The 14,599-nt window shown below is 41.0% G+C and overlaps 1 protein-coding gene across 1 annotated transcript in view; it reads right to left on the bottom strand.

Annotated features, from left to right (window-relative positions):
• Positions 1–2,597: 2,597 nt before the first annotated feature.
• LOC122784530 overlaps positions 2,598–14,599 on the bottom strand; it is a 45,966-nt gene continuing 33,964 nt past the window's right edge. The window contains exons 6-11 of the mRNA XM_044049833.1: positions 10,247–11,082; positions 9,432–9,519; positions 8,133–8,409; positions 6,241–6,618; positions 5,924–6,079; positions 2,598–4,578 (exon numbers count right to left, since the gene is read on the bottom strand). Of these exons, the coding sequence (XP_043905768.1) occupies positions 2,981–4,578; positions 5,924–6,079; positions 6,241–6,618; positions 8,133–8,409; positions 9,432–9,519; positions 10,247–11,082 (3,333 nt within the window). The 3' untranslated portion in view covers positions 2,598–2,980. The remainder of the gene's footprint in view (positions 4,579–5,923; positions 6,080–6,240; positions 6,619–8,132; positions 8,410–9,431; positions 9,520–10,246; positions 11,083–14,599) is intronic.

Raw genomic sequence — 14,599 nt, 5'->3', positions numbered from 1 at the left:
CCGCCTCCTGGCCTGGAAGGTGCAACTACAGCTCCACTTCTATTATTAAAATGTTCATTAGTGTTTCCTAAACCTCGAAAAGATGTTTTTAAATGTCCAAAACCCCAACATTATTCAGTTCTATTTATTCATTAGTTGTAAAAATAAGTAAATAACTATTTTAACAACTGATTAATCACTAATCAAAATAGATAACATACATGTATTAATTGATTAATTGAGTTGCAGGCCAATACTACATTACAAATGTTTATCTGCTGGATTCATAAATTGTTTTGCGTTGCCTACATTTACTGACCCGTGGACTCATGCTGCGTTCACTGAGCTGTGGACGCTGAGTGATGCGTTCACTGACCTGCAAATGCTGTATTCACTGACCTGTGGACCCCGAGCGATGCGTTCACAGACCTGTGGACCCTAAATGCTGTATTCCTTGACCTGTGGACGCTGAGTTATGCGTTCACTGACCTGTGGACCCTGAGCAATGTGTCCACTGACCCATTGATTTTAAATGCTGCGTTCACTGACCTGTGGACACTGCATTATGTGTTACCTACCTATTGTGTTACTCAGAGTCCACAGGTCAGTGAACACCTCATTCAGAGTCCTGTTGACTTGTGAACGACAGTACAAGTGACCTGTGGTCTCTATTGTATGTTTATAAAACTTGAATTTGAAAAACATTTAAACAAAAAAAAATTGTACCAAGGGAAATCAATGTTGTCCAAAACCTGAACCAAGGGAAATCAATGTGGGAAATATACATAGATATACATATATCTATGTATATATGTATATATATATGTATGTATATATTGGTTTTTTTTCAGGCATATACATAGAACATATCATTTTGATGATCACGCAAGAGTTGAAGCATCACTGACTCTTTGGTAGAATATGCTTTGGTTGATCAATTTAGGTAAACAAAAGATTAAGATTGGTACATTTTTTAAGTGTAATTCTATACAGAAAACCCCAAGACAATGACTTTAGACACAAATTAGCATTTATTTACATAACATGAGTTTTAATGTGCATTTTCAACTCTTTGGAGTTACCAGATTATTTCCCAACCTAACTGCCTTGTCGTCCAATTCTCTGGAAGTAGAAGAAGCTTCGACCTCTCCTGTAGTAAAGAAACGCTGTACGTGTCTGCTCATCCCCCTTGCTGTCCGCTATCCCTCTCATTGTCCTTCATCAGGTGGCGGTACAAGTCTGGACGCAGGGAATAGGACACATTCCTATCACAGAAGAGAAATATGCTACAGCTCACTCAGACACATCTGGTTCGAGCGGCTCACAGTTGAAAGGCCTGTTGGGCAGGGGAGTTGGGGTGTCAGCCGGTTCGAGGATCGCCAGGTTGAGGCTCAGATGACTATCCTTGGTGACGACTTCTGTTGTCAAATTGTTTTCTTGGCTTGGTGAGCGGGGCTTCAGTCTGCAAGTTGATAGTGCAATTCACATGCACAGCATGTGGACACGTTGGGTCCACATGCTGTGTGCTGTGCCATTGACCGAATCAGCCATCAAATCAATCAAATCTAATACGATAACAGTTTAGAATGTCAAGCAGCTTGTTTTTTTTCTGCTCCGTTTGTGGCCGTTTGTCTTAAAGGGGACATATTATACCCTATTTCCTCAAGTTAAAATAGTTCCCTGGTGTCCTAATGAACATGTCAGTGACATGCTTTGGTCAAAATACCATAAGGATGAAGCACCATAGCAGTTCAATAACCCTGCTAAACCAGCCCCTTTCAGAACGCTCGGTTTTGGTGCATGGTCCCTTTATATGCAAATGAGACACAGGCAAACACACACCCACTTCTTCCTGGGGGTTTCTGATTTGTCCTTTTTACTGCGCTCACTCGCTCAGCTTCTGTTCCCTCTGCTCCATTCGTCTCCCCCTCCCTCCACTTGTTCTCTGACAATATCAACATGGCAGCGTGCACGGAAAAAAGCGAGAGTGCCGTCACAGGAAGAGACGTCCTACATAAGGATCGAGCCGAACAGTGCCGAACTGTCAATCAGTTAAAAACACTTGGGGACAGCACCGCTGATCGCCAGCAGCGCGCGGCAAGCTGAATAAACTGCCGCTGTATGGGACTGTATCAGACCGGTGACTGTATGCTTCGGAGCTGGCGATCAGTCATGTACAGTGGCAGTTTAGGCGGTGCTGTCCTTCAGTCTTTCTAACTGCGCTCTGGTCTTGTCCGGCACATTAGCTTCATATATAAAATCCTCTGAGGCTGGAAGTTTGTGTAAAACACTGTGCTCCACTGTGCAGCCACCAACAGCACACTTGTCCCTCCGTGTTGACATAATACCGCTCTTCCTCCCTCGCCTGCACTCTCGCAGGGACAAGGTGGAGCTAAGGTGGAGCTCTCCAAGTAAACTTACTGGTGGGGCAGTAACATTTGCGGTGAAATGCGCCTGCTGCCATCATAATGCGCAGGGAATTCAACATCGAGTGTTTTATCGCCTATACTTACACTAGGGGGACCACGAAAACATGACTGAGTATTCTTTTTCCACACTTTGGCCACTGGTAGGGCCTCCAGAGTCCCAAATATAAGTATTGAAATGGTTAAAAAGTTGATTTTGCATAATATGTCCCCTTTAAAAAGATGTGAAGCTTTGTATGAGAATGGACCGCGGGTGTAGAAGGAACACCAGTCGCAAAGGAGTGATGCTTTTCTGTTGCCCAATCAGCTGACAATCGTGGGTCTACCTCCACCCATGCCGCACTGTACCTATGCCCTGGTACCCCTGGGAAGGGTACTGAAAAATGGAACAGTTGGGGTTGATTATTTTGGTGCTAGAATACAGAAATAAAAGAAAAGCAAAACAATACATACCGTATAGTACCGAAACGAACAAAGCTGCACTTGGATAGTAAATGCAACACACAACAAACCAAAAATACACACACCAAAACCCACAAAATATGGACTGGGTACAGCACTGGTCATGTGAACTCTCAAACTTGAATGATAATTACTTGCTCTTCATCAGGTGTTGTGGGAGCATCAATGCTGTGAATTTGCATGTGCATCAACAACTTACTTTTGCTTACAAAAACTTTCTTACAGGTGTTGCAAATGTGCCGGTTCTCACCTGTGTGGGTTCTCATGTGGACCACCAGTGTCCCTTGCTGAGTGAAACCTTTGTTACAGGTGTTGCAAACATAGGGCTTCTCGCCTGTGTGAGTTCTCATGTGGACCAACAAGGCATTTTTTTGAGCAAAACATTTCTTGCATGTGTTGCAAGTATGCGGTTTCTCACCCGTGTGAGTTCTCATGTGGTCTTTCAAATGGTGACTGTGCGCAAAACGTTTACCACACACGTCGCAAGCATATGGCTTCTCACCTGTGTGAGTTCTCATGTGATCTTTCAAACGGCGACTGTACGCAAAATGTTTACCACATATGTCACAAACATGTGGCTTCTCATCTGTGTGGGTTCTCATGTGGACCAACAGGGCCCTTCGCTGTGGAAAAACTTTGGTACAGGTGTTGCAAATGTGTGGGTTCTCACCCATGTGGGTTCTCATGTGGACCATCAGAGTCCCTTGCTGGGTGAAACCTTTGTTACAGGTTTTGCAAATGTAGGGCTTCTCACCTGTGTGAGTTCTCATGTGGACCGACAAGGCATTTTTTTGCGCAAAACTTTTCTTGCAGGTGTTGCAAGTATGCGGCTTTTCACCTGTGTGAGTTCTCATGTGATCTTTCAAATGATGACTGTGCGCAAAACGTTTACCACACACGTCACAAACATGTGGCCTCTCACCTGTGTGAGTTGTCATGTGGGCCAACAAGGCCCTTTCCTGTGTAAAACCTTTCATGCAGGTGCTGCAGATAAAGGGCTTGTCATTCGAGTGAGTTGTCATGTGATATTTCAAGTGATGACTGTGAGCGAAATGTTTACCACACATGTCGCAGAAATATGGCTTCTCACCTGTGTGGGTTCTCATGTGGATCAACAAGTTACTTGGCTGAGCGAAACCTTTGTGACAGATGTTGCAAACATATGGAGTTTCACCCGTGTGAACCGACATGTGATACCTCAAACTTTTGTGATGAATGAATCTTTTCCCACAGGTGTCGCAGGAGTACGGCTTCACACCCACATGGGAATTCACATGGGTCAACAAGGTACTTTGCTGCGCAAAAGCTTTGTTACAGGTGTTGCAAATATATGGCTTCTCGCCTGTGTGAGTTCTTATGTGCGCCAACAGGTTACTTTTCTTTCCAAAACCTTTCTTACAGGTTTTGCAAACGTGTGTCTTCTCATCCGAGTGAGTTCTGATGTGGACTGTCAAATTGCTTCTGCTCACAAAATATTGGTCACATATCCCGCAGGGATACGGCTCCTCGCTCGTATCACTTCTCATGTGAGATTTTGAATGATGATCATGTCCTTGTATTTGTTGATTAGATTCATTAAAACTTTCACTTGATTCCTGTTCCTCTTCAATCTGTGGTTCCTCTTGGTCCAGACTGGAGTTTCTCTCCTGGTTCCAGAGCTCCTGATCATTGAGAACCTCCTCCTCCTTACAGACAAGACACGGTGGACAGTCTGGGGACAAAAAGAGACACAAGGAATAGATTTCAACTTGGGTTCTACGCCAAGATTAAGAGCGCAAGTGTTGTGCTATTGTTGTGTAGTGTAATGGTAGGTCTAGAGGTGGGCAAGATGTATCTTCGAAGACAGTGGTTCTCAAACATTTCATACCAAGTACCACCTGAAAAAATTTTGAGCTCTTGAAGTAACACCATTATCGCCAAAATTAAAATACAGTGATGTGAATCAGCGACGACCGATCTAAGATAAAATGTGGTCAAATGTGTGCTGTGTTGCATTTACATTTCAATACTAAACATGCGCTAGAACGTGTTTAGAACGTGTCACTAGTGCGTTCAGAATATGCTGTTTATTTTAAGGATGAGACGGGAGTTGTTTTCCTGAAACATTGTGTCCATTGATATAATTGATATAATCTGTTATCAACAATGAATGACTTAAACAATTAAAAACAATTTTTTACCAGGGAAACCTCTATATTTAACAGGAGACTTTAAAAGTGGAGTGGTGTATTTACGGACAGCGCCGCTGATCGCGAGAGGCATCACAGACCACTGCCACTGTAGTCTGTGGAGTAGGTCTGTACTCCAAAAAAGATTTTCCACTGAATACATATTCATTGCATTAAGTATATGCTATGCTGTTAGAAATGCATATTGGTCAAGCTCCCACACTTTTTATAAATTAACTGCAAGCAGACAATTTACATGCAAACAGCAAAATATGTCCATCCTGTCATGGACAATTTCAAAGCAGAGTAAATACATTGTAATTACATAGTGTTCCATATATCAGGGACACATGCAAAATGTCCAATATGATTATGAAAATAGAATATATATGATCAAAATGACTTGTTTTATGAAATAACTTATTGTGGACAATAAAACCATGCAAAGAAATTGATTTAGTATAATTTAACCACTTATTACACACACTGTTGTTAGCAGAGCAGTGTGTGGGACATGCCAAAATCATGTACATCCAATGAAAAAAAATAAATAAATTATAGAATGAAGGAAACACATTTTAAGAGACTTATCATTGTACTGATATGTGTGCAAATGTTTGGCCACTTACAATAAGACATCAGACTTTCATTATTCTGCTACATTTTCATGATGACTGAGTGAGTCTGATGAGGACACCAAAGGCACTTCATAGTGATACTGACTCATCGGATGGATGATTTTTTGCCGATGAGCATATAACTCACCCCACACACTAAATACTTTGCACATAAACCAAGAGAAGCAGTTTTTTTTTCTTACATAAACAATATTTTCCAATATTTTCTGAATGTGTTCCAATAAAGTGTTTTTTCAAAAGACTTTTTCACCTGTAAAACTTCCAGACTCCTCTTCCTCTTTAATCTGTAGACACTCTGGTTCCTCTTGATCCAGACCAGAGTCCCTCTCCTGGTTCCAGAGCTGCTGCTCAGTGAGAACCTCCTCTTCCTCCTCCTCCTCTATGAAGACCTGCTGCTGTGGAAGTTCTGGAGACACAAAGACACAGGATACAACTGTGATAAAAGCAATGTGATTTAACTCAAGTCATTATCCAACTCAATATTTAGGATAGATGCTCAGGGAAAAACACTGAATACAAAACAGTTTGTTTGTTAGTATTGATTAAGACCAATGTGGTTTCACTGACCTATCTGTTGTGACTTCACGTCAGGTTTACAAACACCTCTTTCCACCTCTTCCTCGTACCCGACGATGGTTCTCTCTAAATATTTACTTCCTGTCTGATCTTGGCTCTTAAATATAGGAGGAGGTTCTGGTTCTGTGTGATCACTTTCTTCATCATCATCATCATCATCATCATCATCAGGAGTCAACATAAAAGTATCAGCCTCCTGCTTCAGTTCAAGCTGCTCCTGACTGGTGCAGATTTCCTCCTCTTCCACTTTAATCTGTAAAGACTCTGGTTCCTCTTGGTCCAGCCTGGAGTTCCTCTCCTGGTTACAGAGCTGCTGATCAGAGAGAACCTCCTCCTCATCCTCATTATAGACATGCTGCTGTGGAAGCTCTGGAGGAGAAACAAGAGGAACAAGGAACAGATTAAAACTGTGACAAAAGCAATACAGTAAAAGAAAAGTCAAACTTTACAAATAAGTGGTAAAAGTGTGACATTTGCTTTAAGACTGCTCATGATACCAGTGACATTCTTATCACAATAATGTATATGTAATAGAACTGAAATGATTAATCGATTATTAACTATTTTGATAATCGGTTTGAAGTTTTTTTCATGATTAAAACAAGATTTCTGATTGTTTAAGCTTCTTAAATGTGAGTATTTTCTTCAAATCTTTGCTCTGGATAACAAAGAAATCATTAAAAGTGAATCATTTTGGTTTGTGGACAAAACAAGACATTTTAGAACATCATCATTTTCCAGGTTTGACAAACACCGATCAACATTTTTTAAGGTTTTCTGATATTTTATAGACCAAAAGATTACTTGATTATGAAAATAATCGTTAGTTGCAGCTCTAATATGTAATGTAATAATATAAAAATCACTGAGACTGTTTTATGTCAAGACAGACGGAGGCCAAGGCAACACTGTGTTCGTCAAGTGAGATGACTGCAAATAGATCGGAGTTTGAATGTAAACACAAAGTGTCAATGAAAACGTTCAGAAATTAACTCTACTGCTCAAAAATGTGGTACTTTAAGCAGAGTGAAGGGATAAATGAATATTGCCTCCACCCGTCCCTGCTCTGCCGCTGCATACACAGTGCAGCATTAAAGTCCCAAAGTTACAAATTTCCAATTAGTACAGGAAGGTCTTGACACCACGTTGACTGGAATTTAGTCACAAGTAGCAGCGACAACACAGCAAGACAATGTAGGTGAACAAGGAGGAATAGGAGGATTATAACAAAATGATATACGTTTGAGTCACGAGACAATGCTGAGGACAGACTGTGCTGAGGAGGGAGGGACCAGAGCAATGCAGCCTCATCCCTACGATTGGAATTGCTCCAACATCCATGTAATGGGGTTGGAGGTTATTGATCAACTCATTGAGTTGACAGCACATTAACACTTAAAAATGTATTAGAGTTGACTCGTTATTCATGTTTAGGTTTGAGGAGAATAATTGTTTGTTTTGCACACTTGAATCAATTAAAAATCTGTCGAAAGTGCATCAGTCAATCCTAAAGTTCAGGTCCAGATCAGGTGTACTGAACTGTATTATGTGATTCTAGTGCTTACTTTTCTGTCTTGTTTTTGTTTTGTTATTGTGCTAGTCTATTTTCACAATCAACTTTGACAGTTAAGTATTATAGATCAATTTCGATTTGACTGCGACAATGAGTTAATTATCAATCAGTAATGAATCGTCAAGTATTTTGATAATCGGTTTATCAGATTGGGTGTATTTTTTCAATAAATAGTTTAACTAGCAAGTTTGCATGATGAGACAAGAAGCGTTTTATTTGTTAAAGCGAACGTCTAATGAACAAAATAAGTCTCGCGTGAGTCACGTTCACTTGTTAGTGTTGATTAATAAGATAATTGTTTTGTACAGACCTATCCGCTGTAACTTGACTTGAGGTTGACAAACGACCTCCAACAGTTTTCGCTGACGGTCCACCTCTTCCTCGTACTGGACGATTATATTTTCTACGTGTGTGAATATTTCTTCAGCGGCAGCAGTTAGTCGCTCGTTTATCAAACCTCTCAAAAAATGACGCGAAGACATCGCTGCTTCGTTAAAAACACTGGAACATTTAACCGCGATACATAAAAAAGAAAACCACCACCGCCCTTCTACTTTACTGTCAACACAGCGAGCTAACAGTGATAGCTAGACGCGCTGTTTCCTTCTGTTCTTCTTGTTCTTGGTTTTTAACGGCGGCTGGCCACCAACGTTATGGGGCATTACTGCCACCTACTGACCCGGGGTGTGGGTCAGGCTCCCTTCTCCCCTCCTTATCTTCCCACTTATCTAAATATTAATACTAATAATACTAATACAAAATAAATACATAATATAAGGAATGGCTAATACTACTAAAAACATAAAATATTTATAATCATATTCACACACACATACATACTAACTTATATCTACTATACATATATATGTATATATACATACATACACACCCATAAACATACATACACACTTATATACACATTACTCCCAGATCTGGGCCCTTTTCCCCTCATATTCTTCCATACACTCCTACACTCTTCAGAAATTCCATCACCGCCTTAGTCCCTCCACCCTCATTTGGAATATCCTTCAGTTCAAATCCCTGGACCCCAACACCCCTCAACTTGTTCATCATCATCCTCCTCTGCTCTTCCTCCACCTCCCCACATCCCTCACACAACCCTGTCTGATGCCTCCCCACCAGTTTCAATGTTTTATTAAGTGAAGAGTGTCCCTGCCTCAACCTCATCCATACTGTCTCATCTGTCCTACTGCTTCTCCTGAACCCCCGCCCCTTAATATTAAGCTGCACCTGGTAAGTGTTGACTCTTCTGTTGCCTGTCTCATTTGACCTGCCACAGCTGATTAGCCTTTTCCCAGATTACCCCCTTTGCCTCTTCCTTACTAATACTAATATGCATCTCAATCCTCTCCTTCTTTAATGCCCTCTTTGCAAAAGCATCTGCCTCTTCATTCCCCCCACTCCCACATGAGCTGGGACCCACAGAAACCTTATAACACTACCTTGGCTCACACACCGGGTTATATTCATCAGGATTTCATACAGCAGACACCGTCTGCTACAAGAGTGGAAGGACCTTAGGCTAGTCAACACTGAAGCCGAGTCACAGCAAACCAACGCCCTCTCCACCCAAGCATGCTCCACCCACCTCAGCGCCAAGAGCCACCATTTCCACACTCAGTCTGTCCGTTGTCCTCCTGTTGACTGCCATACCCCGAACCCCGATACCCCTGTATCTGGATCCTTCGAATCATCTGTGTAGACCCAGGTAAAATCCCGAAAACAAGGTACAAGATCCGTAGTGAATCGGATGCGACTGGTCATCTGAACGTAGAGAGATTCACACAGGAACAAGACACAATTCTCCCACAGTAGATTCAATATTTGCTTGTTTTCAAATCAATACCAAACAAATCAAGCCAGTGAAGTGAAGAAGACCTTTAAACTTCAAATTAAAAGGACATACTCTTGACAGGGAATGAGAAGTGAGACTGTAATTGACAGGATGATGATAACAATAATAATAATAATGATAATAATAATAATTAAACAGGTGGTGTAAAAAAAAAAGAAAAACAGACTAGAAATAAATTTGACAGAAATACAGTTTCAATGATAAGGACAAGCATCATATACAAATTATAAAACAAAAGATTTTGGTAGTTTAATAAAATCTAAAGACACTGCTACAGATACTGTGACGTCTTCTCGTGTTAAGTTTCTTCCTACAAAGGCTGCAGTTGATTCTCTCTTCACTCAGCAGTTCCTGTGTGGTTTGTTGATAAATCTCTGCAAATAAATGCTCGGCCACATATTATGGAAACAAAAAACACTATTCAGCTTGTATGTGATGTGTTAGACTCTGTTTACATGAGGTGTCACACATAAAACCTTTTCATTAAGTTTGAAATGTGTGCTTTTTAAAACTTTTAACAGGCGCTACAGTGGTATATAGCGCCTCACCTGTGTGTTCTCATGTGTTTCTTCAAGGTGTTTTTTTGCACAAAGCATTTCTCACAAATGCTGCAAGCATAGGGCCGTTCTCCTGTGTGAGTTCTTTTGTGGAGAATCAAATGAGAACTTTGACGAAAACACTTTCCACACAGTTCACAACTATATGGCTTTTCACCCGTGTGGGTTCTCATGTGTTTAATCAAGGTGCTTTTATGACCAAAGTATGTCTTACAAATGTGGCAATTGAATGGCTTTTCACCCGTGTGAGTTCTCGTGTGTTTAATCAAGGTACTTTTGAGACCAAAGCACGCATTACAAACACTGCAAACGTAGGGCTTCTCACCCGTGTGAGTTTTTCTGTGCTGTATCAAAGGCGCAATTTGCCGAAAACACTTTCCACATGTTTCACAAGAATAAGGCCTTTCACTCGTGTGAGTTCTAGTGTGGTTCACCAAGTTGCCTTTATCCGCAAAGCTTTTCTTACAAATGTTACAAATATAGGGCTTCTCACCACTGTGAGTTCTTTCGTGGATAATCAAGTGGCCTTTACTCACAAAGGATTTCTCACAAATGTTGCACATATGGGACTTTTTTCTTCTAATTTCTTTAATGTGGACTGTCTGACCTTGACTCTCAACTATAGGAGGGCTGTGAGAGAGCTGGTGGCCAGTGTCTGGTTCTGGTTCCATGTGATCACTTTCTACATTATCAGGAGTCAACATAAAGGTATCAGCCTCCTGCTTCAGTTCACGCTGCTCCTGCTCCTGACTGGTGTAGATTTCCTCTTCTTCCTCTTTAATCTGTAGAGACTCTGGTTCCTCCTGGTCCAGACTGGAGTTCCTCTCCTGATCAATATGAACCTCCTCATCATTATAGACATTCTGCTGTGGAAGCTCTGGAGACACAAAGAAACACAAGAAACATATTAAAACTGCGATAAGATTGGACAGTTATTGGTCGAGTAATAACACTAATTGCACATGAGTTACTGCTTAAAGGGTTACTCTATTAAATTCTTTCCTCAAATGGGATTGGACATCTGGACAACCTGCCTAACCCCTTGATTTAAACCAATTACCATTACAGACCAGGAGGTGGAGAATATGAGCTCCTTTGAGGACCTGAGGACAATTGGGGAGATGGGGCAAGGAGTTGTCAATCATGACTAAGGGATGAAGAAAACCCTGTGAAATAAGTCCAATATGAGTCACATTCATTTGTCAGTGTTAAGTAAGATCATTCTGGTTTCACAGACCTATCTGTTGCGACATTACTTCATGTTCCCAGACAATTTTCAACAGTATGCGCTGATGATCCACCTCTTCCTCAGACTTGTTGATAGTTGTTTCTGCTTTTTTACTTCCTGTCTGATCTTGACTCTCAACTATAGGAGGGCTGTGAGAGAGGAACTGGTGGTCAGAGTCTGGTTCCATGTGATCACTTTCTTCATCATCAGGAGTCAGCATAAAGGTATCAGTCTCCTGCTTCAGTTCAAACTGCTCCTGACTGGTGCAGATTTCCTCGTCTTCCTCTTTAATCTGTAGAGACAAGGGTTCCTCTTGGTCCAGACTGGAGTTCCTCTCCTTACAGTTCCAGAGCTGCTGGTCACTGAGAACCTCCTCCTCATTCCAGACATTCTGCTGTGGAAGCTCTGCAGATAGTCATAATATGTGTCGAAAATGTAATAATATACACAGTGACAACATGGCATTTCAAAGCATTTTAAAAAAAAAAAATTTAATATGAGTAAATGAACAGAATTTGGTGTTTGACTTTCTATTTTAAAAGTTTTGGTTAGGTTAATCAAGTCCAGATTTGGGAAGTGTAGGTACAGTGGTTTTTGATGTGGACCTGGTCCAAAGTGGTCTATATGCTGAAAAAACAGTGAACTGGGCCTTTATTGCATTTTCACAATGCATGGGAGGGGGGGCACTAAACCCCAACCTCGCCTAGGGCATAGGACCGGCCCTGCATCCGACGTTAACGGAAGTTGGCCCTTGTTTAAGCGAGTAGACGAGAATGTGTGCGTATTAAATACAAAATAATAAATAAACATTAAGCACACAAACATTTATCCAGATGCTTGTACAGACCTGGCCGTTGTGACCTGTCGTGGGGTTTACAAACGACCTCCAATAGTCTGCGCTGACGATCCAGCTCGTCCTCGTACTCGACGACGATTCTTTCGACATGCGTGAATATTTCCTCGGCAGCAGCAGTTAGTCGCTCGCAGATTAAATGTCTCAAATACGTAAGCGAAGACATCGTTGGCTCGCTAAAAACAACAAAACTGTAATGTTTTACCTGCGACACACGTACAGAACGGAACTGTGCTAATGGCTAACGCTGCTAGCTTTGGGTTTGTTTACTTCCGCTGGGTGTTACCGTTATCGAGTTCCGGCAAAGCGAGTGAATCGGAAGTTGTTTCCGCCTTTACTTCTTTTATGACAAGATTCAAGTTGTAATACTAAAAAATCAAAATATGAGACAAAATGTGATCATATAAGATTAAAGTTGTAATATTAAAAAAGTCATAACATTACAAGAAAAAAGTTGTTATATTTTGAGATTATTCAATTAAATTAAGCATTTGTTATTATTAAAAAGCAACAGAACGCAGATGTAACCAGCAGTAGCCTTGCAGTCGACCACTACAGCACCAGTGCCTCCTCCACAAAAGTCTGTGTGATTCTTTTCTTTGAAACAGACAATGATGGTTTCATAAGTGGTCTTGGTTCTTGTGGTAAAAAAAAAATTGCAAGCAGAACCATTGTGTGATTTCTGTTTTTTTATTCACATTCATTACATTACAGTCAGTTACCAGATGATTTTATCCAAATGTACTTACATTAAGTCCATTTAGGTGAGTAAGAAAACAGCTGGTCATAAATCATACATAGGTCTCCATAATAAACAAGCATCCAAAGAGCAAATGCCAGAAAAAAAATATTTAAATACAGTGCAATGTAGTGTAGTAATGGAGGGTAAAATACATGTATGGGTCGTAACAAAAACGGCAGGATTGTCTATGAAATAATACATATGCTATGACTAGGTATGGAAACATATCGGGTGTCCCCTACCCACACTGGAGGACCTCCACAGTTCTCACTGCCTCGGGAGAGCCAACACCATCATAAAGGACTCACTCCACGCTGGTCACTAACATCAGCCAGGCAGTACAGGCCTGAACAGACTGAAAAACAGCTTCTATCCAACCGCCATTAGAGCTGTGAATGCCACCTGTCGGAACTGTGAATAAGGGTCCATTGCAATATCACCAGTTAAACAGTTAAAACTTCCTTTTATACTTATTTTATGACTTCCTCCAGTAGGTCTGCATGTTATTTTATCTTCCTTTTGACTAGAATTGTTCCATTTTTTTTGCACTGAATAGGGTTGCAGTCAAGACTTTTGTTGTACTGTACAATGACAATAAACAATTTTCTCATATAACTTTTGAGACACTTTTTCCGATGGCACCTTTCCACTGTACAGATGTAGCACAGTTCGACTCTACTCAGTCTTTTTTATTAGTGAGTCATGTACTATTCCTAATGGAAACTCAAATTATGTAACGTTCCACTTGGTGGAAACACGCTATATTGGATTCTGTTTACAAAAAACACTTGTGGACAAAATCTGATTGCAATCATAAAAAAGTGCGGTTGTTACAGAAGGAGAACTTTTTATCTTCTCATTCAATATGAACAGATCCTTTTAATGAAGTTCCCAGAGGGTCTGAATGAGAAGAAATGGAAAAATGGGATGCCCCTAAGGCCTCTTTGAACAGGTCTGGAAGTTTAAAGGGGACATATTATACCCTATTTCCCCAATTAAAATAGTTCCCTGGTGTCCTAATGAACATGTCGGTGACATGCTTTGGTCAAAATACCATAAGTATGAAGCACCATAGCAGTTCAATAACCCTGCTAAACCCGCCCCTTTCAGAACGCTCGGTTTTGTGCCTGGTCCCTTTATATGCAAATGAGACACAGGCAAACACACACCCACTTCTTCCAGGGGGTTTCTGATTTGTCCGCTTTACAGCACTCACTCGCTCAGCTCCTGTTCCCTCTGCTCCATTCCTCTCCCCCTCCCTCCACTAGTTCTCTGAAAATATCAACATGGCAGCATGCGCAGAAAACAGCGCATGCTGTTTTCTGCTCATGCAAGACGAACTGTAAATCGGTTAAAAACACTTAGGGACAGCACCGCTGATCGCCGCTGCATAAACAGCTGCTGTATGTGACTGTATCAGACTGAGTCTGTGCTCCGGTCATGGAGGACGTACTGAACAAATGTTTTTAATTAGGACGTATCAGAATGGTCAGTTATGAGCTCTATGTGATCTTTTCTTTA

The sequence above is a fragment of the Solea senegalensis genome, linkage group LG17, assembly GCF_019176455.1.
Source record: "Solea senegalensis isolate Sse05_10M linkage group LG17, IFAPA_SoseM_1, whole genome shotgun sequence".
Lineage (NCBI taxonomy): Eukaryota > Metazoa > Chordata > Actinopteri > Pleuronectiformes > Soleidae > Solea > Solea senegalensis.
Note: the sequence above shows the minus strand (reverse complement) of the source record. Positions and strands in the feature narration are given on the sequence as shown.